This window comes from Micrasema longulum, unplaced genomic scaffold (genome assembly GCF_059751315.1).
Source record: "Micrasema longulum isolate JH-2025_06_02 unplaced genomic scaffold, ASM5975131v1 h1tg001370l, whole genome shotgun sequence".
Classification (NCBI taxonomy): domain Eukaryota; kingdom Metazoa; phylum Arthropoda; class Insecta; order Trichoptera; family Brachycentridae; genus Micrasema; species Micrasema longulum.
Window position 1 is genome coordinate 134923 of NW_028278556.1, and position 27698 is coordinate 162620.

Sequence of the window (27698 nt, forward strand, 5' to 3'; positions counted from 1 at the left end):
CTTTCCTTGAACATGTCCAACAAATTATATTGATCCATCAAGCCGAGTGAATTAATGTGTCAATTTGTCCTTTACCAAGATTTGTATTTTATTTATTGAAATATTGGAATATCACTTACTTATAATTTAAAATAAGGATCTAAGAAGTACTGTCGAGTAAAAAAAAAATTTGTACTTATTAATATTATAAAAATGATTTTAAACTCCCGCGAAAACAATTCATCGCATTGGCCACGCCCCTAATACGTCATGATTCAGTTAAATTTTGATCTTTTTTGTAACTGTTTAAATATAAACAGAACATCGTTACGAATCTTGCCGTCACAATTGTCAACGCTAAACATGTCACGTTTTTGCATTTACATATTTTTTAAAGAATTTCATTTTAAAAGTTGTATATGAAAACATTTCGCAATAATATTCACGTTGATTTTGAAAATACGACTAATTTTTTTACAGCCGTTTCACATATATTTATCGGTACTTGTAGTATGTGATATTTTTGGTGGAAACCAAGTAATTTAATTAACGAATCTGAATGTTTCCTTGTTCTCTGTCGTTCCTCAGTTCAGACGATCGTGATCATTGATACTATCTCCAGCTGTTCCATAGACAATGCGTCTCCACCCCTCACGGCTCTGCGCATATAAAGTCGCCCATGACGTTGTTTTCACCTGGTCGATCCATCGAGCTGAAACTCAGCCTCAACTTCTTTGTTCTGGCACACTGCCCGCGATTATAATTTCCTCCAGATTTTCTGGGTCACTTCTAGCTGTGTCCGAAGAACTGCAGCATATGGCCGACGGGCGAACTTTTACGTTGAGTTCCTCCAGTATGGAGACATTAGTTCTTCTGGTTGTCCATGGTATTCTCAGCATTCGACGCCAGCACCACATCTCGAAGGCACCTATTCTCTCCTGCTCACGTTAATACTTCTCTATTTTGCAGGCATTTCAAGTTGTCACTGCCGACCTGGATATGCGAGAAGGAACCATCGCGATCCTTGTAGGAAGGTTGCTGCAATGGTGTTCAGCTTGCGAGTCGACAGAATGTATGACAGAAAGGTATGTTTTTTTTTAAAACGTTATTTCCTCCCCCGTCAAGGGAGCTAGAAGTTCTGAACTGCATTTTTAGCCATGGTATGACACGTTTTGGGAGATTTTGGAATGAAGTACACCGCGCCAAACTGCCACAGTAAAAATGTTCAATATAACCGCATACAGAGAGCATAACGGCACTCTGACATAATTTATCTATAATCTTTAATCATTCATCAAGACTGCCATACAGTAATAACATATTTATCAAGTGTCTAAATTAGTAATTAAATACATTTTCATTAAATACTACATATTAACATATTACAACAGAGATGAAGAACATTTTTAAATTTTTTTTAAAAAAGTTTTATTCATTTTAATAAATAAGTAACATACATAATTGTATTTTTGTTCCCGCAAAGCCGAAGCTTGTCTGCAGGTTACATTACATTTTTTTTTAAATTTATAAGTAAGTACATAGTTTAATAATAAAATATATTTATACACTTAAGTTTCACTTGCTGTTTAATAATTTTTTGACTATTTTTTTAAATGAAATTAGGTTTTTTTCTTCACGATTTTTAGCTGGTATTAAATTGTACAGTTTTGGTACTACACTACCCATTGTTCTGTCACCATAGTAGTTTTTCTGTCGTGGTGCCATCAGCTGCTGTGCCGATACTTGTCGGGTCATGATCTGGTGGTTTATTTTGGATTTAAAATTGCAATCGAGGAAATGATCTGTCACTATTTTATACTGACACTGTTTGTTAATTGGCAAAACGTTAACAAAATCTAATAATATTTTATTGTTGTCTTTTGCCTCATTCTTTATTCTTACAGGTACGATAATTTTTAAAATTTGTACCTGTAAGTTCAAGACTCTATCCGTATAAGATTTAAAACTTAGTCCCCATATTCTTAATCCATATTGAATAATTGGGTCAACTAGCCCCAAGTAAACTAGTCTCAGCACTGGGTGTGGTATGTATGATTTTAAATGGTACATGTTAAGTAGGATGAGAGAAGGTAGTATAAAAGTCTAGGCATCTACAGGGCTTGTGACCTGTCAATGGCTGGTTTAAGTGGCCACTTTACACACTGTGTAACATGCACCATTCTGCCAATATTCGAACATCTATAATCCTTCAATTCTTTCATATGTTGATGTTTGTGAAATTAAAGAGCTGAAACTTTAATTTATGCGGGTGAGATTCATCTAATTGAATTATTTCACCCACATACTAGGCAACGCCTGAAAATGTTATTTTTTCAATTTCTGTATTTCTTCGTGGAGTGGCTTTATCGACAATATTTTGAGTGTATCCAAATTTTTGTAGACAGGGACTGGATTCAACTCCCTGGGGAACTGTTTATATTAACATATTACCACTCAAAATATTGTTGATAAATCCACTTGGTTCATGAAGAAGTATAGAAATTTTAAAAAAAACAACTTCAGGCGTTGCCTAGTATGTAGGTAAATTAATTCAATTAGATGAATCTCACCCGCATAAATAAAGGTTTCAGCTCTTTAACTTCACAAAAATCAACCGATGAAAGAATTGAAGGAATATAGATTCGAATATGGGCAGAATGGTGAATGTTACACAGTGTGTAAAGTGGCCACTTAAACCAGCCATTGACAGGTCATAAGCCCTGTAGATGCCTTGACTTTTATATTACGTTCTTTTAAATGTTCTTCATCTCTGTTGTAATATGTTAATATAAACAGCTCCCCAGGGAGTTGAATCCAGTCCTTGTCTACAAAAATTTGGACACACCCAAAATATTGTTAAATAATACACAGTTGTTATTGAATGGATATTACTGGTTGCGCTACATTTACCATATGTATTGTGTACTGCACATTTTCTAGGTTGTGGCGTTAAATTTATTGCTACCTACTGAGCCCTAGTTTGAATGTTGCGATTATGCTATTCCGGGTACAATATTTTTCTCTCCGGCCCAATAGCAAAATAACATGCACATTTGGCGACAGTTCAATTGTTATTGGGCCGGAGAGAAAAATATTGTACCCATAGTAGGATAATTACAACATTTTCACTAGGGCGCAGTAGGTAGCAATAAATTTAATGCCACAACCTAATAAATGTGCAATACATAATACATATAGGAAATGTGGCGCAACAGAAACGCTGGGATACCGGAAACTGAGCGCAAGATGGGTTCCAAAATAGCTAAGAGAGCAGCACAAGAAAAATCGGGTCAATCGCGCCCGCGAGTTTCTTAAGCGATTTGAATTAGAAGTGACGATTTTCTGAGCTCTAGTGTGGGCAGCTCATTACACGACTGAGCTGAAAAGTCAATTGTCACAGTGGCGTCACACCAATTCCAAATCTGCCAAAAAATAATTTTGGAATTTCTGCCTCAAGGGGAGACCATCAATGCACAATGATATTGTAAGATCCTAAAAAAACTCCAAAAGGAGCATTCCAAACAAAAGGAAGGGAATGCTGACGAGAGGAGTCTGCTTGTTGCACGACAACGCCAGTCCTCACACAGCCCTATTCACCGAGGCGCTTTTTGATCCACTTAGTTGGGATGTTTTGAACCATCTCCCGTATTCCCCTGACATGGCGCCTTTAAATTATCATCTTTTCATCTCTCTGAAGGCACAACACGGGTGGAATGAAATTTTTGATCGACGAACAGGTACAGAAAGAGGTTCTGAAGTGGAGAATGTTGCTGGTGGGATTCTTCGAGGAGGGTGTAAAGAAGCTTGTGCCACAGCTCACCACATGCATTGAATGGAATGACGGTTATGTGGAAAAAAAGACCATAAGTGTATCAACAATATCCTGTATGTTTTTTCAAATTACTTTTTTTAAAAATCCATTACACTTACTCTATGAACATACCTCTTAGATCTGGTATTGAAAAAACACATTTAGATTATTTTGTGCTACGCACACCACAGGCGGTGGTATACAAACTCTGTCGGCTTATGTATAAGGCACTGCCCAACTCTGCTTATTAATGTCTCTTAATGTTATGATTTTGTTTTAGATTTCCTGGGATAGCAAATTGAGTGACAGTGAATCGGAGTCATACCAACAACTGAGTTATGAAGCCGTTCGAGCAGTGAGTGATATTTTTTAGACTTTGGAGAATTTTATAACAACATTTATTTATAACTAAAAAAATGAAAAATTTAAAGTGGTTAAAATATTTGGGAGTAACGTCAGACTGTCAACTTAAATGGACTAATCATATTATGAAAAATGTTAACAAATTGAGGTATTTGACTTATGTTTTCAAACATTTAACTAGTTATGTTCATCCATACACTAGGAAAATGGTTTGCAATGCTTTTGTTCAGTCTTTTTTTTCTTATGGCATAATTGGATGAGGAGCCCATAATAATAATATTGAGCCTTAAGAAACCGCACGAAAACTATTTATTCAAATTATATTTCATAAAAATTCAACTTTTCCCTCTAGTCGATTATTTATTAGACTATTCAACTAAGTAGTATCGTATTATCAGTTTTATGATTTTTTCATTTGTTAATAGACTATTCAACTAAGTAGTATCGTATTATCAGCTTTATGATTTTTTCATTTGTTAATAGACTATTCAACTAAGTAGTATCGTATTATCAGCGTTATGATTTTTTCATTTTTTAATAGACTATTCAACTAAGTAGTATCGTATTATCAGCGTTATGATTTTTTAATAGACTATCAGACTAAGTAGTATCATATTATCAGCGTTATGATTTTTTCATTTGTTAATAGACTATTTAACTAAGTAGTATCGTATTATCAGCGTTATGATATTTCATTTGTTCATAGACTATTAAACTAAGTAGTATCATATTATCAAAGCTGTAATTTTTAAAGTTTCGTATTTCTGAAATTACTCCGCTTGTAACGCCTCAAGTTCTCTTGCGCTTCTTCTCAGTCAGTTCTGCCGATTTTTCCGTTGACGCGTAAAAACGTATTAATAAACTTGCCTTACCTAACCTTTTGTGATATTTTTAGGTTGACTCTGCATTCTCGATGACTCCTTACTCCGATGAATTTGTGAGCGGCTCGGTGAACACAATTTACAAAGGCGAACAGGGAGAAAATGGTGTATTTGTGAATGTCACAGTACTGGTGAGTAGATATTGTTACCTTGGGTGTTAAACATTGCTCAAATTTTAAAATGACCACATTTGAAAAAGGGATTCTGCTCTTTTTAAAAAATTCAACATCATTGCCTTTCCGTACATATTGGTGCATAGGGCACTAGACTGGCACACCAATCGCAGCGTATCTTGAGCATTTTCGTTACATACAGGTAAGATGATCAGTCTCACGCCTCAGGTACCAGTCCATGGACTATGAAATATGTTTAGTGTGAAAACACCCTTTTAAATGAATATTTCATATCAACCATGCCGGGAATCGAACCCGAGACCACTCGCATGGTAGGCAAACGCGCTGACCATTACACCACTAGTAGAATTTTTTTTATTTAAATTTATTTCAACACAGAGGGAAAACATTTTTGAGAAGGGATATGGAAGTCTTGCCATTTACAGGGCTTACCTGTCATTGGCTGGTTTAAGTAGCCACTTTACACACTGTAACATTCACCATTCTGCCCATGTTTGAACATCCACATTTCCTTTAATCTTCCATCTGTTGACTTTTGTGAAGTAAAAGAGCTGAAACCCAGCCAATCACAGGTCATAAGCCCCGTAAATGCGGCCTCCGTGGTGTAGTGGTCAAGACGCTTGACTCACGCACGGAAGGTTCCGGGTTCGATTCCCGGTGAGAACACAAAAATTTTAAATGTGATTTTTCTCAAGCCTGGGTGCTCTGTGATGTAATTCACCGCTGTAATTAGGCTTTCTGGCCTGTTGTGGTGCAAAATAAAAAAGTGAAAAAAGTAAACGCCTAGACTTCCATATTCCCTTCTCAAAAATGTTTTCCCTCTCTGTTGAAATAAATTTAAATATGAACAACTCCCTATGGAGGAAATCCAGCCAGTCTGCAAGCATTTGGACATAATCAAACATTGTTGAGATTTTTAAAAATTACAATCCTTCAAAATGGAATGGCATTTTTGACCCGTTTTCTGTGTGCGTTCAATCGAGGAAATAATGCTGCCAAAGCTACTCGCAATATTTGAGCAATGTTCGATGAAGAAGCTACGAATTATTTATAATTGGCTGTAAAATAATAAATTAGAGATTTTTTAATTTTTTTTAATAAAGGAGTTGCTTATTTTTTGCCATTCTTAATATGTACAAGGCTTATATTAACTGCAAAAAGTATGTTCCTTCTAATTTCCTTACTGAGGATCTGGTGGTGGAAACTCATACAGGAGAAGCCGGGCTATTGCCAGGCATCAACCAATCTTCCGTTCCTCTTTGAGAGCATTCGTAATAAATGAGAGTACGGAGTTGTTTGCAACTACGAGTACATACGTGGGTACTAACTCTGCACGACACTCTCCGATTCCGCGTTTACATTCCGTAGCCAACAAGTTTACTTGTGAAATAGACATTTTTAATACGACAATTATCCATTTTAAAACGTTCTTAAATGCACTGTTTGAAACTAATTATTAATGTCGTAATAAAACTTTCTTTTTCATACAATTCTTTCTCTGTTTTTGATGTGTATTATTATTATCTTATCTCTTTCTGATATTAATTTATCAAATATTTTTGTGTCCCGTATATTATATTATTTTCACATATATACTTACTGTTAACTAATTTTCATTATTTGTTTTTAACAATAATTTGTTGATACCATTTTTTTTATACTTATAAGTATATGAAAATGTATTTATTTTTTTGTTTGAATTCTTTACAAGTTATTTACAATTTGCTTTTTAATTCAATTACTTTTATTATATCCATTAATTTTTTTTTTTCTTTTTTACTATGTAAAGTTTCACTTTTTATTTTGCATGGCAGTATGCTTCTTATTGTTTCTAAATGTATACAAAAAAGCATTGTTTATCTTTTAAATTTTTACGCACTATGTATGTACTTACCTGTATATTTTTTTGTAAATGCCCCTTGGGCGTATTGTAAAATTAAATAAATAAATAAATATTGACTATTTGGTGTGGTCTACAATGTTTGAGTATGCCCAAAATGAGTTATTTAGACATACATTTGTTGCAACAGAGAGGGAAAACAAAAGTCCAAGATAGAGTTGAGGATATGCGATGTTCAAACATAGGCAGAACGGTGAATGTTACACAGTGTGTGAAGTGGCCACTCAAACCAGGACTTAAGCCCTGTAATTGCCTAGACTTCCATGTTCCCTCCTCAAAAGTGTTTTCCCTCTCTTTTCCAACAAATTTGTAACAAATTTACACAATTCATGTTAACACCTAAAATTCTGTGTATGAAATAAAACCAGAATTCTATATAACGTTTATGAGAAGGGAATATTGATGACTAGGCATTTAAAGGCTCAACTAAATTTTCTCGTTTTTGTCTAGTAGGTGAAATAACTCTCAAATACTCTGAAATAACTCTGAAATAACTCTCGGGTCTCACCCACATCAATAAAGGTTTCTGCTCTTTTACTTAATAGAGGAAATTTGGATGTTACACAGTGTGTAAGGTGGCCACTTAAACCAGCCGATGACAGGTCGTAAGCCTTTTAAATGCTTATACTTTAATATTCCATTCAACAAAGATCTGAGAATACTCAAATCATTGTTTGTAATGTAATGACAAGCCATAATTTCAATCTTTATAAGGCTCTACACTGTATTACAATATTTGAAATATATTTCCAGCTCGAGGAGAGTGGGGAGATGAAGGCCGGTGCCGACATAACCCGCCATCTGTTGGGAGTTATTCAACGCAGAAGCAATAATGTCGGCCAGTCTGCATTATGGGTGGATCAGCCCAGGGGAAGTGTGTCTGCTCTCCAAGGTAGGATGCAGACAGCGGTGAGACTATCACTCCCTCTCGCTTCTGTTCAATGTACTTCATAGTCCTAACGCTCCTATATACCTGCGTGAAAATTTCAACGCTTATCAGTTTATGGTTTACATCTTCATTCTAATTCTCAAGGCACTCTCTTAATACCCATCCACAATTCCTCTTTCTTCTCTAACTCATATAGTGTCCATGCGGCTCCACTGTGGAATCATCTCCCATCCACCATCAAAGATGTTACTACATTATCTCTGTTTAAATCGCGTCTGAAAAAACATCTCCTTTCTCTTCCTTAATCTCTCCGCCTTTCCTCTTTTTTCCCTTTTCCCATTGAGAAATAGTTTTGATTTAAGGTAATTTATAAACAAATACGTTTATTTATATTTTTATATATCTTTAGCTCTTTAATCTTTATTTTCTATTGAATATGCTCTGTAACTTTAATTATAAAAATAAAATTATAATTTTATTGTTTGGTTGGAAGAAATTGCCATTTGGCAATAAGCCCGCCAATGAACAAATAACATTATGTACAAAAAGTTAAATAAATAAATAAATGTAACGTTATCTCTTAACAGAAGATATGTAAGAATTATTAGGTGGATAGACAGATACCACTACAGATATGTAAGAAATATTTGGTGAATATGCAGATACCCCTCTAGATATGAAATTATTATTATTAAGTGATTTAGCAGATACCACTGACATTATTTTAGGTGAATAGGCCGATACTACTACAGATATGAAAGAAGTATAAGGTAAATAGGCAAATACCACTGTAAACCTAAAAAAAATATTTGGTGAATAGGCATATACCACTATAGATATGAAAAAAGTGATAGGTGGATAGGCAGATACCACTATAGATATAAAAAAATCATTAAATGAATAGGCAGATACCACCATAGGTATGAAAAAATATTAGGTAAATAGGCAGATATCACTATAGATATGAAATTATTATTAGGTGAATAGCCAGATACCACAATATATTTAAAATAAATAATATGCGAATAGGCAGACACCACTATAATAGGTAAAAAAAAACCATATTAGGTGAATAAACAGATATCACAATAGATATAAATTTATTATTAGGTGAATAGGCAGATACCACTATAAATTTTAATACGTGAATAGGCAGACACCACTATAGATTTGAAAGAATTACTAGATGGATGAAACGCTACGTCTACAGATATGAAATGATAATTAGGTGGATAGGCAGATACTCGTTTCACCTTTAGCTTTGTTTGTGAATGTGGGCATAAAGAAATAAAATAATTATAAGGTGGATAGGCAGATACCACTTTAGATATGAAAGACTTATTATGTATAGATAGATATAGACACTCAACAGATATAAAATATTTATCCAAAATATTTGTGTTATTTCACATTGATTATTGGTTGTGTTCTAATATAAAAGCATATTTTTCAGATTTGGACGAATGCTCATCACCAGACTTGAATGATTGTCACGAGCTTGCCACCTGCACCAATGTATGGGGATCATTCAAGTTAGTATCTCATATTACTCTTGCGATGTTGAAGTTCACCGGCTTATTTTTTAAATTATATTTTATTGATTTATTTCACATCAAACTTTATTTATCACCTTACTGAGCATAACCCGTGTCGAAGCATTCGTTTACATTAGTTTTATATTATGTTCTAGTACATAATAAATAAATATAATATAATTAATAACACATATGGATATCCGGTTCGAAGGACCAAAAAGGAACGTTTGGTCAGTTTAATGCCTTTCAAGCGTTGAGCACTGATAACAGAGGGAATTAAAGTTTAGTGGACTGTATGGAAATTGTTGCTCACTTTAAAAGTTCTTCCGATTGTTTCTTACATGGAGCACTTCACTATTGCTGCAGCACAGATAACCGGTATCGTGTAGATATTGAAGAACTGTATAACTTAGTTGTTTATATAACACTAAACTTCACTTTGCCCGAAATATGCTGACGCTGGATATGATAAAGATTTATCAGTGACAACTTTTCACATGGGACTTGCTAACAGGACGGTAGACGCACAAGGATTTGGGAAGGAACGGGATATTTGCAGTCTTATATGAGTTGCCAGTATAGAAAATGTAAATTCAGTACTTAACAGATATAAACGTAAACTATAAATAGCAGACATGCAACAATAATTCTGAGTTCAAATAGACTACTGTTTTGGTGGAGTGATCATCTCGAGGCAGTTCTCGGTACCCAAATGCAGAAGCCATTTCTTAACACTTTGTATTCCGGAGCCGTGTAAACACGTGATTACATAACCACGCGTTGTGTCCCAACCAGCTGTCTAAAACAGGTGCATTTTATTGACATCTAGTGACTTTCATTAGTACTTTTTTGCTGTTGGTAAACCACGAAAAAACACGGGACCGGGACACAACGCATGGTTATTATAATCACGTGTTTACACGGCTCCGGGAGACAAAGCACAAAAAAGTGAGACCATTGTAATGTGGCTCTCCATGAAGGCCAATGTTGGCAAAATTATCAAACAGAAATGATTTATTAAACTGTTTTAAATAAATATGAAAAGTTTAAATTGATTCGACTAAGTATTTTCATACTTATGACACTTTTAAGAAAGCCTTCACAAAGCATGAAATTTAATAAAAAAGGGCCGGGCACAGGGTGAATTCTATGTGTATTCGGCCGGTGCTCAAAGTGTCAACAAATAATTTGAATTTCTGTTTATTTGTATTAAATTTTAAATCAAGAGTGTTGTAAATTTTGGGAGCAAGGTACATGTGACTCCTCTGACCAAACCGCGTTGTTATCTTAGGTGGCACAAATAGTTGTCTCTTTTTTCATCTTGTTTCACTATTTGTGTGTGAACGAGAAGTGCCCTTGCGTACGGTTGCCTGACGTTCAGAACGCCGCCGCCGACTCGTTCAAACACCTCCGTTCAGGATGTTCAGATAGGGACTCCGAGCAGCCTTGAGTACATACTTTTGTGCTATTTCCAAGGTGTGCATAGCACTTTTGTTGGCTCCACCCCATGCAATTATTTATTATTTATTTTATTTTATTTTATTTGGGATTTCTACAACTATTACATAAACAAAATAAGCAGAAAAATATTAATAATACCAATAAAAAAAATCTACTGTAAATCTAATGACACATAATATATAAGAAAAGAGTTTACGTAATTGTATGTGTGTGACGTTTGTTTTCATGTGTATGTGAATGTGTGTATGCGTGAATGAATGAGGGAGAGGGTGCTTGTGGGTGGATGCGTAAGTATAAAAAAATAATTGTTTAAAACTTGTAATTGTATTAAAAATCGTACAAGAAAGAGCTTGGTAAAAAGTTTGAAACATTTTTGTTAAAATTCAAATCAAGAAATGTATAAACTGTATTTTTTAAAAGTATGTTAAATTTCAAAACCGTATTCTGAAAAAAAAGCATTTTATTTTAAGATTGAACAGATACACATTGAATTAATAATGTGCGACGAGTCCCTTACAATATGAGTACGGTAAAGCCAGGGTTTCCTAGGACAGCGGTGCCCGTATTTTAACGGCCGTAGTGAACGGTGATGTGGTGGATAACCGTCGTAACTGTGACTAGAGAGTGGTTTCCTAAGAAAACGGTGTTATCAACACCATTAAACACCGTTTCCCTAGAAAACCACTCTCTAGTCGACGCTACGACGGCTATCCACCGCACCACCGTTCACTCCGGCCGTTAAGATACGGGCACCGCTGTCCTAGGAAACCCTAGCTTAAGTAACCACAAAATGCAGTAAATACGATATAATGTAAATATATATTATTCCGTAATCTATAATGGTTTGACCCACTGAGTAGTGTACTTAATTTAAAGTTTTTTGTCAAGAATGTTTCTTACGGTATTAAATGCATAAACGAGTTTTTCAACATTGTTTTGAGTATATCCAAATGCTTGCAGACTGGCTGGATTTTCTCCCTATGGAGTTGGTCATATTAAATTTGTTAGACTCCCATATTCCTTTCTCAAAAATGTTTTCCCTCTCTGTAGCAACAAATTTAAATATGAACAACTCCCTAGGGAGAAAATCCAGCCAGTCTGCAAGCATTTGGATATACTCAAAACAATGTTGAAAAACTCGTTTATGCATTTAATACCGTAAGAAACATTCTTGACAAAAAACTTTAAATTAAGTACACTACTCAGTGGGTCAAACCATTATAGATTACGGAATAATATATATTTACATTATCTCGTATTTGCTGCATTTTGTGGTTACTTACCGTACTCGTATTGTATGGGACTCGTCGCACATTATTCATTCAGTGTGTAGGTATCTGTTCAATTTTAAAATAAAATGCTTTTTTTTCAGAATACGGTTTTGAAATTTAACATACTTTTAAAAAATACAATTTATACATTTCTTGATTTGAATTTTAACAAAAATGTTTCAAACTTTTTACCAAGCTCTTTCTTGTACCATTTTTAATACAATTACAAGTTTTAAACAATTATTTTTTTATACTTACGCATCCACCCACAAGCACCCTCTCCCTCATTCATTCCCACACGCACATGTACCCTCTCCCTCATTCATTCACGCATACACCAGCTCGTCTGCAAGCATTTGGACATACTCAAAACATTGTTGAATCAACCACCTGGTAAAAGAAGAAGTATAAAATTGTTTTCAGGCGTTGCCTAGTAGGTGAATTGGTTCAGCCGGATGAATCTCACCCACATGATAAAGGTTTCAGCTCTTTTACTTCACAAAAGTCAACAGATGGAAGAGTTGAGGAAATGTGGATGTTCAAACATGGGCAGAAGAGCGAATGTTACACAGTGTGTAAAGTGGCCTACTCTTAGGCACTTGTCCGAAATACTGCAACTTTATGATTTAAATAGTTTTTTATTATTTTTTTTTCTTCTTCATTAATTGTAGAAGCCATGACTCGCATACTCCCTCCGCGAAAATGTTTTCGTTGAAGTAAACTTACGTCCGCTAATGTTTGGTTGCTTTTAAGATGCGAGTGTCCAGAGGAGGCGCGTGACGCCTGGGCCGAGCAGCCCGGCAGAGCGGGACGGCACTGCCACACCTGCCCCGCCTCCCACTGCAGCAATAGGGGGACGTGTTCCTACAGAGCGGGACAGCCAGTCTGCGCGTGAGTATAATGTCTCAAGACGTCACATAGATCGAAGGCCGTATGTGTCATGGACTCCATCGATCTGCAGTTTTTCACACCTCCCCGGAGTGCCCCAGTGCCTCGATTATGAACGCTATCTTCAACAACAACAACAACAAACCATCACGCCGTTTCTCCGTAAGGGTAGGCAGAGAGGATAGAACGCCACAACACTCTATCTGTGATTGCATACAGATCTCGCTTCCTCTACATTAATCATCTTCTCGTGTACGCGCGCCGATTATTCTGACTTTTGACATTTCCATCTTCAAGTATTTGTTGTGTTTGGTCATGCCATGTCTTTCTCGGTCTTCCTCTATTTCTGCATCAGTCAACATTGTTTGTTAATCAACTTTGTTAATATTTGTTTTTAATTTTTGTATAAAATTGTATGATTCAATAAGTCCATGTATTTATAATTTTCTCAAACTGAACGGTTTGGGTGGGTAGGAAGAATGAAGAACGCCCTTATATGTATATAAAGTGTCAAATAAATCAATAATAATAACATCCGCATTGTAAATATTCTTAGCTGTTCTTTCGTTGTCCATTCGCTCTACATGTCCAAACCAGCGCAGAGACCCTTTCTTGATTTTGTCGATAATGCTTGTCTCAGCCTTACATAATGTACGGATCTCAACATTTGTGCATCTATCGTACATAGTTTTACCACACATTTGCCTGAGAGATCGCATTTCAACCGCATTCAGCCTACTTTCATCCCTGTTTTTCCAAGTCCATTCTTCGCTGCCATACATCAGGGTCGGGACCAGGACTCCGTTGAGAACTGCTAATTTTGCCTCTCGCGCCAAGGTTGATTTAAGTGCACCGTTTATTCTGTTCCCGGCACTCACCCTCCTTTCAATATCTTTCTCAGTCATTCCATCTTTAGTAAACATACTTCCCAGATACACAAATTCCTCTACTTGTTTTAGTATAACCCCATCCACATAAATTTCACATTTAGTCATACTTTTATTTCTTTAAAAAACCATCACATTGGTTACCATCTTATATGTTAATAGGACAGAACCTAGCGACATTATTTTCACATCTAGGCGTTCGTTTCATTAAACTAATAGTTTTATCGGAATTTAATTCGACTTCAAAATTTACTTATTTCTCTCTCATATTTTTAATAGGCTTTTAATAAAAAGGCGCCAATCTCAAAATGAATAAAAATTTAAATAAATCGTAGTTAAAGGAAAAATTGCTCCGTGGAACAAAATTTTAGACACTTTTAATGCGTAAATAAACGTATCGAGGGGTTCTAGACCAGTCGGTATAAACCGATGTACTTACATCAAATCTTGATGGAGGGGGGGGGTATCGGTAGTGTACCTTTATAGTCGGTTGGGAGACTTTTATCTTTAACTATGACGTCATACAAAAGCTATGTCATTTTAGAGCGTAGATATGTGCACCGTGACGTACGCTTCCCCTTGTTTCATATCGATGTACCTACCCAAAACTTGAAGGTGGGGGATCGGTAGTACATCTTCGTAATTCTAATGACATGCTTGGAATCAGCGGATTTAATTACATAAGAATCAAGGACAATAGTTCATGATGTAACAAAATCATCGTCTATCAGTGTAATGTTGTGGATTTGTTGGCAGGTGTACGGGCGCTTACTACGGCTCTCAGTGTGAAGTGGACGGAGAGGTTGTAGGAGTGGCTGTTGGAGCCAGCCTTGCCGCGCTGCTGGTGATCCTCATTACTCTCGCCTGCCTCGTCATGTGGAGGTTAGTAACCAATTCTTACTTTATTTATTAGTCTGTTTGTGCAATCATATTTGCACATCGCCAAACGAAAATTTCTTCCTACCGACTGAAAAACATGGATCCTGGATGAGTGTTTCTGGCTTGATGGCTGCTCTCAAGCTAAGATTCTGAATAATTCCTTATAAGGATTAGAGATGAGTCCTTCTCATAGAGTAGTAGTTGGAGCGTTCGCCTACCGTGCTTGAGATCATGGGCACAATTCCTTCCGGAGTGAACAGGATATTTCTTTGATAATGCACATCGCAATAAGTTCAAAAGATAAAACGAAAAATTTTTAGTTTTCTTCTTTTCCACATCCGCTCCTAAGTGGAGCATGTGGACATCACCATTTGCCTTAAGGAGACCCTATCGCCAGCTAGCATTTTCGCCTCTTCCCACGTCAATCCAGTGCTTCTTAGTTCCGCCGCTCCTTAGTTAAAAAAATTATAAAGTATTTGCAAAAAAAAAAAATAGGGGATATAATTTGGTACCCTGAGGGACCCCGCTGTTGAACATCCAATATTTGACACTGGTCTTACCTTGGTGTGCTGATATTTCTTATTCAGTAAATTGAATGCTAAATCTGTTTTTTGTCATTTTTAGCCGAAGATGGAACAGAGAACAGAAAAGTGCCGCGGGAATGGGATCACCAGTGTTTGGGTACATGGCCGGAGCAGTTAAAGTTCCAAATATGGGACATCCGCCCTATCAGGTGAGTGCAGCTGATACTGTTAATGAAAAGGCGGACTGTAAATGAAAGACGAATTTCATTTAGTTTTGTTATAGGGAAATATTTGAGAAAGGATAGGAACATGGAATGGATACCTAACTTTTTAATATGATCTGAATGTTCTTCAATTTCTGGCACTGGATGACAAAATGAATTATAAAATGTAACAATGTTTTTAACGACGCGCGACGAATCCAACCACTTTTTATGCGATTTTATGTAAAGTCAAAAATGTTGTTTGTTTTTTGTTCTAAATCCGAATCTTTTAATTTTGAATATCTTCTATCTTGATGTTAGGTAGGTACCATAAGGATGGGTCAAGGGAAGGATGGGAACGAAAGGTAATCGGCCAGGAATAGTATCGATAAATGCTGTTATTTACTTAACAGATACGCACTTAAATTCATTTCAGTTCAGTGTCGAAAATCAGTGTTTATTTTAAGCATAGTATTAAATTAAATATATTCTGTTCGCAACCATCACATTGATCACATTTCAAAGAAAGCGTCCAAAATCTGTGGATTTATTTTGCGAATATCGAAGCCATTCAAAAGCCTGAAAATTGCAATAACATTGTAAAAATCATTGGTTTGCTCGAATTTAATTCTATAATATGGTCTCCTAATTATAATATTTATATAACACGGATTGAATCGGCGCAACGTAAATTTTTAAATCGTTAATATTTAGAATCGGATCTAATACTTTCATAATCAACTATTATGATCGTCTAGAGTACTTTCATATCTTTAGTTTAGAATTCAGAAGGATTTTGGCTGGTTCGATATTCTTGCACAAATTATATCTAACTGTATAGATGCCCATGATATCCTTGCTCAGATAAACCTTAATGCACCTCGCCGTAACTTGCGTACCAATCCTGTCTTTGCTGTGGGAAATTATAAAACTAACATCGGATTCTTTTCCCCTCTACCGAGGATCCTCAGAACAGGAAACGAAATTTCACTAAACGGTACTGTCGATGTGTTCCTACAGCGAGGGCAGGCATTTAAGAAGCAAGCGGGGTTCTCTCCCGACTCGCGATGTCCCACTTGCCATTTCCGCCTAGATTATGCCATATTTATTCCTTTTGTTAATTTTACATTTTATAGATTTTAAGACTGTTATAATAATAATAATAATAATTATGGATAACTTATATAGCGCCATTTTCGTAATATAATACCTCAAGGGCGCTTTACAAAGTGATTATCTAAAGATATAAATTTAATTTTAACTTTTTAATTTAAGAAAAATAATGTACTTTTTCATATTACTTTTCCACCACATGCTAAGAGTTTATTCAAATGATTTAGAGAACAAGTGGGTTTTAAGTTTCTTCCGAAATATCACTTCACTCTCACAGTTTCGGACCTCTGCTGGGAGAGCATTCCATGCCGTAGGGCCTACGACCGCAAATGCACGTTCGCCAAATTTAGTGCGCTGTTTGCGTAGAGGTATAATAACTTTTCCTTTCGACGTAGATGTAGGTGATCTAAACGTAAGACGTCTGTCAGCTAGTTCATCTGGAATGCAGAGTTCCCTTAGATATTCCGGAGCAGAGTTGTGCAGTGACTTATACATAAGCCAACATAGTTTGTATTCCACCCTCTGTAGAAAACGTAGCCAGTGCAATTCCCGAAGTAGTGGAGTGATATAACTGAATTTAGAGATTCCAAAAATAAGTTTCGCTGCGGCATTTAATACAGCCTGTAGGCAAGTCATTTTATTCATTGGTAGACCTGCGTAGATACCATTACTATAATCAACTCTAGACATTACAAACGCATTTATTAATTGACGGGCGGCATCAACTGGCAAATTTTTGCGTATGCATTTAATCTGTCTCAGCTGGTAGAAGCATGAACTTATCGTTCTACTGATTTGAGCGTCAAGAGAAAGGTCAGAATTAAGGATGACTCCCAGTAGTTTAACGGTGGGTAAAGCGGTACTCCTTACATCGGGTAGTGCCGTATCCTGGATCAAATTCTATCGTCTGGCTGAAGCAATCTATAGCTGTTCTAAAGTAAGCACCAATATGTTTAATTTTTAAGTGATACCGTGTGTGTTGGATTTGTTCCGACGTTTCAGCTACCATTTCAGGAGCCATCTTCAGAGTCTGCTATCTGAAGAAACATAATATTGGAACAACGTTTGGGACTGTGGGAAATACAAAGAACCATTTATTGAACCCAAACGATAAAAATCCCCTGGAAACGGAAGCTGTTTATAAACTAAGTAGCCAAGGATATGATAAAGTGTACATAGGATAAACAGGGCGCACAGCATAGAAAAGTATTGAATAACACAAAAAAATGTGTAAACTTGGGCACCCTGACAAATCTGCAATAGCGGAACACTTCATAGACACGGGACATTTTTTCGCATTTGAACCTAAAATTTTGCATAAACCCAGTAATTACAGTGCACGAATAATAAAAGAGCCAGTTGAAATACACAGACACCCAAATAACATAAACAATGACGACAACAATGACGGCGGCCTCCGTGGTGTAGTGGTCAAGACGCTTGACTCACGCACGGAAGGTTCCGGGTTCGATTCCCGGTAAGAACATCGTTTCGTTTTAATGCAAACTGCAGTAGTGTAATGATCAATGATATAGAAATAACATACAGTATAACCTCGTTTTTACGTTCCTCAATTCTACGTTTTACCGCTTTTTACGCCGAAATCTTAAGGTCCCATTTTTTCCATACATTCTCATTTAAATATCCCCCCAATTAACGTTTTTGTGTTTTTCATAACCCCGGTTTTACGTTGAAATTTTTTCGCGACTCATTCGATCTGTCAAAAGACGTCGAGTCGCGCGCCGCCGCGTGAATGGAGAATAACATCGAGGCAAAGAAAAAAAATGAGTTAATTATTGTCACAAACTAAATTCAAAGTAAGTGCAGTGTAATTGACCATTATGTTTGTCACAATTATAATATTGTCACATAATATTGTCACATTATAAGTGTCCAATTTTGAAATTTTACTAAACTGTGACATGCAGTTGACGCATATTTAGGAAGAATGAAATCTTTACATTAATATACTTAAAGTCCCGGACTTGAAACACCTATACCATGCACTGGCAAATTCTGTGTTGACTTACGGTCTAATTGGTTGGGGAGCTTGCACAAAAACCGCCCTTGAACCTGTAGCAATTGCACACAAATCTTTAATCCGAGTCATTTAAAAAAAAACATTTCGTTATCCAAGTGACTTGCTCTTCAAAGAATTCAGAGTACTGAATATTATTCAACAGTATATATTGAGAACGGTAGTGGTTACACACATAAAGAGAGACATTTACCCGAGCGTCAACCACAACCATAATAAAAGATAATCTAATAGGGATCTGATACTAAGTGAAGGGCTCAACACTGTTCTGGCATCGAGACAACACTATTACGTAAGCAAAAAGGTCCATAACCTTTTGCCAGAATCGTGAAAAGACGGGAGTGTTGTCAAGTTACGGAAGGTGTTGACCTCGCTCTTTCGTGACATTGGTCGTAGGGAGTCAGAAAAGTTGATGCATGCCACGGATTGGAGAACCTTACTGGATGTCAAAAACAAAATATAAAAAATAAGGAATAATTGAAAAAACATATATTTATAGATGACAACCATGAAGTTTCGCATAAATAAATTGTCTATGTTTTTATGAATGTATGTATGTGTATGCGCATGGGTGTATGTACGTGTGTGTGTATGTACATGTGTATATATGTGTATATTTATATATATGTGTGTATATATGTGTATGTCTGTATGTATATGAATCAAAATGTGTATCCGAATAAGTTTATATTTTGTTTGTCTGTGCTATATATTAATTTGTTAACTATTATAATATATTAAAATGTAATTGCCTAGCTTGGAACGGGGTATGTACCCTTGTTAGCTGGGCAAAGTGAACATGGAATTGTATTTTGATAAAGAGTGTGAATAAATAAATAGATAATAAATTACGATGCAGAAAGTTTAAACATTTGTCAAAAGAAATATTATTTGAAGTTATAAACATAACATGGAAAGAAGATAGTTTAAAACAGTTATCATAAAAATGACAAAGAGATTTGCCGCGATGTAAATGACAGTGAAGAATTCCAGCCCAACCCGGAATTAAATAGTAAAAATGTTTTCGTGTACATGTAGTAGGATGAAATATTTCAAAAACGCACGCAAAAATAAATAAAAAATGTTAAAAATAGTATTCATTTTAAAATCGTAAACAATGACGTCACTCCTTATATCTACGTGTAGTATTTCCGGTTTCCGCTTTAAAGCCCCCGCACTTTGTAAGGAATGTTTTGACCATAGAAAAAAAGAGTATAGCAATCCGGCAAATAATACTTTGTTGACATTTCAACCTGAGATTATGTCAACTTTCTAGAATTTTCTAAATCGAAACGTTCGTAAAAACAACCATAACTTAGAAATGAGCAAATTACGATCAACTAAATGAAGTAATCAATGCAATATTCCATAAATTCTTGTCAGTTTTGTTATTGGCTGGACAAATACAACTTACCGCGGTCAGTGAAAGTAAGAACGCCAACCGTTTCATGACGTCACTACTGAAAAGTGACACACTGATTACAGTCATTTGGCGCGGTATTTGATAAATGTAACTTTAAAAAATCAAATCTTTGTAAACAACGCACAAAAAAATGTATATTTTTGCTTAGTTAATTAGTACGCTAATAGAAAAAAAGATTAGAAAACAGTGGAATTCCTTATTGAAATTATGTTATATAGTAAAAATATTATATTATAGTAAAAAAAGTGATAGGTACCATATAAATAAAATTTTTCAATATTTAGTGAAAAAATCTTTGTAAGCATTTTACGACAGTTAAAATTTTTATTTTCGTGTTTTTAAGGTTAAGTTCCTACACAAAACTATTCAAACATGTATTGTAATTATTTATACATTTATATAAAAATGATTTGTGCATGCTTCCGTCCTCAGTTATGTGAACTCCCGAGTATTTAAAGCTGTCAACTTTCTCGATGCCATGCGCCACAATAATATTAAATTTTTTTTATAGGTGTCTTTGGAAGAAAGAATGAGGTGGGCCCAACTTGCTGATGTCATGGCTCAAGCGAATCACTATGCGGTGAGTAACTCTTTTTCCAGCAAAATATTATCCTATCCATTGACGAACACAAAAGAATTGACGAACACAAAAGAGCGTGTAAACTTGGGCACCCAGACAAATCCACAATAGCGGAACACTTTATAGACACAGGACATTTTTTCGCCTTTGAACCAAAAATTCTACATATACCTAGTAATTATAGAGCACGAATAATAAAAGAGGCAATTGAAATACACAGACATCAAAATAATATAAACAAAGACGACGGGCTTAAATTAAATTCAACATGGTTCCCAGCACTACATATGACAAAAACGAATAAAAATGTGCCTACTGCCGACTGCGACACAGTACAAATTACTAGTACATAAACATAATTATTCTTTCCTACAAAACTAGAAATGTGCCTACTGCTGACTGTGACACGGTACAAATTACTAGTACATAAACACATACATTTCTCTTTAAAACACACAGTTTTCCCTGAAGATGGCTCCTGCAATGGTAGCCGAAACGTCGGATCAAATCCAACATACACGGTATCACCCAAAAAAGATACATAATATTATCCTATCAATATTGACAACATCTCAGAACACCCAAGTTCACAAGTACCTACAAGTGTCTCCAGTGAAAGATGAGATTAGGAAATATAGTACGGCGTACTTGGAGAGATTCAGCAATCACATTAAAGTATGGCCAATCATATAATAGGAATGTATTAATTTGTGATGCGAATGTACCAAGATTTAACTATCTGTAATACAACCTCCCACGATAAATTACAGCAGTGCTACTACAAATGAGCTTATTGAAAAATACTTAATATCTACATTTGAAATATTCTTTCCAATATACATACAAAATGATATGTCAATCCTCGAACCACTCTCATCCGCACGTTTGTCTAATAATAATGTTAAAAATAAATCAAATGAGCGGGAATTTTGCATACCTATTATAAAACTAGGGCACATACTGACTGATAATTGTAAAGACGATCAGGACATAGAGAGACAGAGAAGAGCCATTAATGTCAGGGCCTCTATGCTAGCGAGACGCTTCTTTCAATGCAGTAACGAAGTGAAGAAAATCATATTTACTTCGTATTTGACGTCCATGTATACAGCGGAACTTTGGAACAACTATACGCAAGGAGCGTGAAATAAATTAAGGATCACGTATAACAACTCACACCGACAATTATTCGGATTACCTAGGTACTGCAGTGCCTCTGAAATGTTTACAGCTGGACGAATAAACACCTTCGCTGTCCTGCTTCGCCAAAGAGCCTGGAGCCTATGGGAACGCCTAAAAAAGTCTAATAACGAAATTCTCCAAGCCACTGCAGAGTGGATCCAATCACCGTTGTTCAAGCGATGGCGCGATATGCTAAGACCACCATAAGTGCTGCAATATAAAATTTTATTTTATGTTTATATTTATGTTTATTGTTATATTTATGTTTATTGTTATATTTATGTTTATTGTTATATTTATGTTTATTGTTATATTTATGTTTATTGTTATATTTATGTTTATTGTTTTACTTTTGTTTATATTTATGTTCATGTTTATATGTTTATATGGTAGAATTGGCTCTGCACTTTATAGCCATTTTACTGGAATAAAAATTAAAATAAATAATAAATAAATAAATAAAACGAAATAATCCAGGATAAAATGGATACAAAGTCGTAGAAACAATAAGCATCTTTCTCCCTCCGGCGACCGGGCCATTTTCCAGGAATTTAGCAAACATGTGTTTGCACATGTTCGACACTGCGACAGTGACTAGTGACTACCCAAAATCTACGAAAGCTACCCTTCGGATATTTTTATCTGTTATGTTATCCAAAGTGTTGAAACGGTGCTTTATCTATTTAGTTTTTTATTGTTTACTTCTTAGCATGAACACCTTACAAATTCTTTTTAATTGAATCGGCATTCACTTCGTAACACATCATAATAATTTACTTTACAAATTTACTATTATGCTCAATGTTTATTTTTGTAAATTTAAAGTTGATAGAATTTCACTCGTCCGTGCGCTTTGCAGCTGCAAAATGATTTGTAATCTAGCTTCAATAGGTAAATGTTTTTTTTTTGCATTTATTTTTGCACCACAACAGGCCAAGAGGCCCAATTACAGTGGTGAATTACATCACAGAAAATCCAGGCTTGAGAAAAACCTATTTTTTTTATTTTTTGTGTTCTCACCGGGAATCGAACTTCTTGACCGCTACGCCACGGAGGCCGCCGTCAACTATCAAATATCCAAATTTAGTAAATGGGGTCTAGAATTCCAACCATTTATACGCTCAGTAGCTGCAAGACTAACTTCTATTTTTATCAATTTGTTTATTTGTTTTCATTTTTTAAAATATCACTAAAACTCTAAGCTTCATTGTCAAATAAAAAAATAAAAAATATAAATAGGGGCCAGATTTTTTTATTGTCAGGCGCTCTGTAGTTGCAAGACGTGCTGGGATATTTATTTATTGTACAGCGCCCTTAAGGTAATTTTCACAAAAACGGCGCTGCATAAATTATTCAAATATATATATGGCCAGCAGCTTTCTAGATGTAAGTGGAGACTTCAGGCGTTTTAATCGCATTATGGTTATGGATTTGCAAAATAGTTGGAGAGTTAGGCCGCCTACCAGTTGAATAGAAACTACTGTTGTAATATTGAAAATACTGTTGTAATATTTTATCCCTCTACAGTTTCAATCCTCTAAGATAGTATAGATTGCAAAAGCTCTGCATCTCCTCTGCCACTTCAGTCAGACTTGTGTGGCCCTCTTTAGGTCTTCATAAGACCGTAGTTCATATCTTTATATATATGTATATATATATATAGTTGGATAATTTATATAGCGCCATTTTTGTGAAAATAATCTCAAGGGCGCTGTACAATTAATAAATATCCCAGTACGTCTTGCAGCTACAGAGCGCATGGACGGTTGGGATTCTAGTTCCTCGTTTTCAATTAAGATCAATAAAAAATTATAACAGATAGGAGCTAGATTACAGGACGTCTTGCAGCTACAGAGCGCATAGACAGTTAGAAATTTAGCCCCCATTTACACATTTTAAAAATTGACAAATAAATTTAGTGTATTAATGATACTAAAAAAAATAAATAATAATATGAATAATAAAAAGGAGTAAGATTACAACACGTCTTGCAGCTACTAAGCGCATAGACGATTGGAATTCTAGAGCCCATTTATAAAATTTAGGTATTTTTAAGTTGGTATATGAAAGCTAGATAACCAATCATCGTGCAGCTACAAAGCGCATGGACGAGTGGAATTCTAGCAAAGTTAGAATGATATCAATAAATTTATAAAAAATAGAGCATAGTAGTAAGTTTGTCAAGTGTTCATGCCAAGAACTAAGCAATAAAAAACTAAATAAATAAAGCACTGTATCAACTCCATGATTAACAAAGGGAGATAGATGTCCGAAGAGAATCTTTTGTAGACAGTAGGTAGATATCGTCACCATGTGGTCCACTAGGCTGCTGGAGAATTTCTGGAAACGCACGTGTGTAGACTGCATGAATCCTCAAGATATTCTCGGCAAGAGCGTCCCCTGTAGTTTGTCTCCTCAGACATCCCCTCTATTACCTCATGCAGGAAACCCTCATAACGCACTGTGGCCAATTCATCTATCACGTCTTTCGGAGATGGTCTAAATATGTCAATAATAATGAATGGTTTTCTTTTCGTGATAGCAGCCAGAACCCGCTCCTGGCCACCCTGGAGCTAGACCTCCTTCGGCCATGTACGGAGCATACCCTACTCTCCCCGTTGGTACACTTCCCCCGGTGCCAAGGCCAAGGTAAGACCAGTGTCAGATATTGGATATCAATAATGGGGCTCCTCAGGGAACTAGAATGGTTCCACCATTTTTTAAAAAGAGTGTGAATGAATTTAAAATGAAATGTTATGTTTACTGTTAGATTATGTAAATAGATGCGTAAGTAAAATAAGTATAAATATTTGTTTGTATAATATGAAATATAAGGTATCTTAAGAAATAAATAAAAATAAAAAGAATATTCACATTCTTGTAATATATGCAAATATAATTTTTTTTGGGGCCATTTTCAAAGAGTTGCAAATAACTCACTTTTAGAAAATGGAAATCAATTCGTGGTAGAGCTGGGTTCAAACCTCAAACCTCTGATTTGTAAGTCTGTTACACTACCCACTACCCACGGAAACACAACCCGTCTTATCATGTTACTTTAAATAAATCCAATTCTTTTACTACCGTGAATCTAACCATTCACTTTTTTGCTGTCTTGAAACTAACTATTTGCTTTTTTTGCTGTCTTGAAACTAACTATTTGTTTCTTTTGTTGTCTTAAATCTAACAGTTTACTTCTTTTACTGTCCAGAATCTAACCATTTGTTTATTTTGCTGTCTGAAATCTAACCATTTCTTTCTTTTACTACCGTGAATCTTACCACTACCTTTTTTTATTGACCTGAAACTAACCATTTGCTTCTTTTACTGTCTCGAATTTAGCTATTTGTTTATTTTACTGTCTTGAATCTAACTATTTGCATCTTTTATCATCTTAAATCGAACAGTTTGTTTCTTTGAATAAGAAGTAAGTCAGTTAACAATGTTTGTTTTCTGTTTTTAGGTTAGGGCTTCACATGGGCGGATCTACAATGCACTTGAATTCTCAGAGCAATATGAATACAGCCGTGACAGCAGCATCAAGAGCTAACACTCTCTCTGGACTTGCTTTTTCTACGTCAGGTACATGTATGTAATATCGCCTTTTTTAAAGCTACATTTGTCTTCCTAAAGCTGAGACAAATCTAGCTTCAAGAAAACACTCTGCTCTTAGCAAAGCTGTCGTGGTCCAAAAGCAGGAGGAAAGCACATCGTTAGAATCCGCCTCCACCCGCTTCTGAAAGCCTCCTGAAGAGAGATGCCAGTTGCTTCATCACCAAGTCTGCCCATCTCGCTGCCAACTTTTTCAACGAGCTCGAGTTCCCCTACTCATTTTTGTGCGGCCAATGTTTCCGCATGTGCTCTGCTTTCATCTTTCGTCTGCCAGTTCTGTTTAGAACGAGGCCTTTAATTGAAATTTGTTTATATTGCAGGGTTAAACAACCAGGCGGAATCAAGCAGTTCAGAATCCGACAGCAGAGCGCCCGACAGGACAGACCTTCTGGGGGCTCGGGGTTTCCATGTTCCTAGACCGAAGTCGCGATCTAATACTGTCAACAGCATGGCGGTAAGAAACAAAATTGACTCCTTGTTTGCGCTCAAACCAACAGTGGTACGTGAAAACCAAAGGGTCGCCTTTCCTTCTCAAGTCAAACAACTGGTAACCTTTTTTTAACATCATTGAAGAATCTCCAGATGGTGTCTCGAATTTCTTTTTTAGGCGATGTCTGTTCGTCTCTTTCTTGCGGCTTCTTGTTCAGAGCTCCTGTCTCTCTCAAGAAACCTAAGCTTAAATTGTTACAATATTGATGTTTTTTGTTGGTATGTCTTGATAAAACTCCATAGTTAATGATTTTGATAAAATTATAAATAAACTTATAAATGAAACTACTTGGTTTAGTTTTACTTTTTTATTATTTTGACCAACGAGCGCTTTCGCCTAGTAGGCATCTTCAAGACTGGTGAATTGTTTACAACCTGTACAGCTTTTATACTATTCGTAGCATATTTTGGAGATAAGAAAATCAAATAAATATTTTAACAGAGGACAGAAAACATAAATATTTACAACTATTTTGCTAAACAGTTCATTTTCGGGAGTTTTTGGACCGAAATTGGTAGTAAACATTTATTATTTAAAAGGTGCACCAAACTTTAAAAAAAAATGTATTGTAGGGTTATGTGTTATGTTTAAGTGGCTACTTTACGCATTGTGTAACATTCACCCTTATGCCCATGTTTGAACATCCCCATTTCCTTAACTCTTCCACCTGTCGACTACTGTGAAGTAAAGGAGCTGAAACCTTTATCATGTGGGAGAAATTCATCCGGCTGAACAAATTCACCTACCTACTGGGCAACGCCAGCAGACAATTAAAAAAGCATACTTCCTCTATACCAGTTAGTTATGAGTACGTTCAAATGTTTGCAGACAGGCTGGATTTCCTCCCTAGGGAGTTATTTCGATCTAAATTTGATGCAACTCAGAGGGAAAACATTTTTGAGAAGAGAATATTGAAGTCCGGGCGTTTATAAAGCTTATGACCTGCCATTGGCTGGTTTAAGTGGCCACACACACTGTAACATTCACCATTCTGCCTATGAGCCTGATTCGATGAGCATAAATTTGATGCCAACCTTATCGTTCTATCTATGGAACCGAGCTATCGAAATTATCGAGATACTTTGAATTTGAATTGGTAGTGCAGTGTCCTATGCACCATTGGGTGCATATAACGGTTCTGATGATTAATAACAATGAAATTCTACAAAGTAAGTTCGTCAACTGATTTGAGCTGTGAGCAACTCGATAAACTTGAACGACTTCAGAATACATGCATAAGGTATATTTTAGGTCTTAGGAAATATGACCACATTTCTGATTATCGTAGGCAACTGGAATGGCTTAAAATTCGACAGCGGAGAGACTATCACTCCGTCTCACTTCTGTTCGATGTACTTCATAGTCCTAACGCTCCTATATATCTCCGTCGACGCTTATCGGTTCATGGTTTACCTCTTCGTTCTAATTCTCAACGCACTCTCTTAATACCCATCCACAATTCCTCTTTCTTCTCTAACTCATATAGTGTCCATGCGGCTCGACTGTGGAATCATCTCCCATCCACCATCAAAGATGTAACTACATTATCTCTGTTTAAATCACGTCTGAAGAAACATCTCCATTCCTTTTTTCTCTTTTTATTTAAGGTTACTTATATACAAATCGATTTATTTATATTTTTATATATCTTTACC

General features: G+C 35.8%; 1 protein-coding gene across 4 annotated transcripts in view; it reads left to right on the top strand.

Annotated features, from left to right (window-relative positions):
- The window catches only part of LOC148275644 (uncharacterized), a 40389-nt gene that overhangs the window by 11969 nt on the left and 722 nt on the right, over positions 1 to 27698 (top strand). Inside the window, exons 6-17 of one of the 4 annotated variants that reach the window (XM_088235391.1) lie at positions 949 to 1064; positions 4071 to 4145; positions 5049 to 5165; positions 7822 to 7960; positions 9411 to 9489; positions 12978 to 13115; positions 14756 to 14881; positions 15503 to 15611; positions 20691 to 20759; positions 24484 to 24590; positions 25405 to 25529; positions 25874 to 26007. In XM_088235391.1, coding sequence (XP_088091517.1) covers positions 949 to 1064; positions 4071 to 4145; positions 5049 to 5165; positions 7822 to 7960; positions 9411 to 9489; positions 12978 to 13115; positions 14756 to 14881; positions 15503 to 15611; positions 20691 to 20759; positions 24484 to 24590; positions 25405 to 25529; positions 25874 to 26007 — 1334 coding nt within the window. The remainder of the gene's footprint in view (positions 1 to 948; positions 1065 to 4070; positions 4146 to 5048; positions 5166 to 7821; positions 7961 to 9410; positions 9490 to 12977; positions 13116 to 14755; positions 14882 to 15502; positions 15612 to 20690; positions 20760 to 24483; positions 24591 to 25404; positions 25530 to 25873; positions 26008 to 27698) is intronic. The other 3 variants (XM_088235393.1, XM_088235392.1, XM_088235394.1) reach the window with 3 other exon arrangements.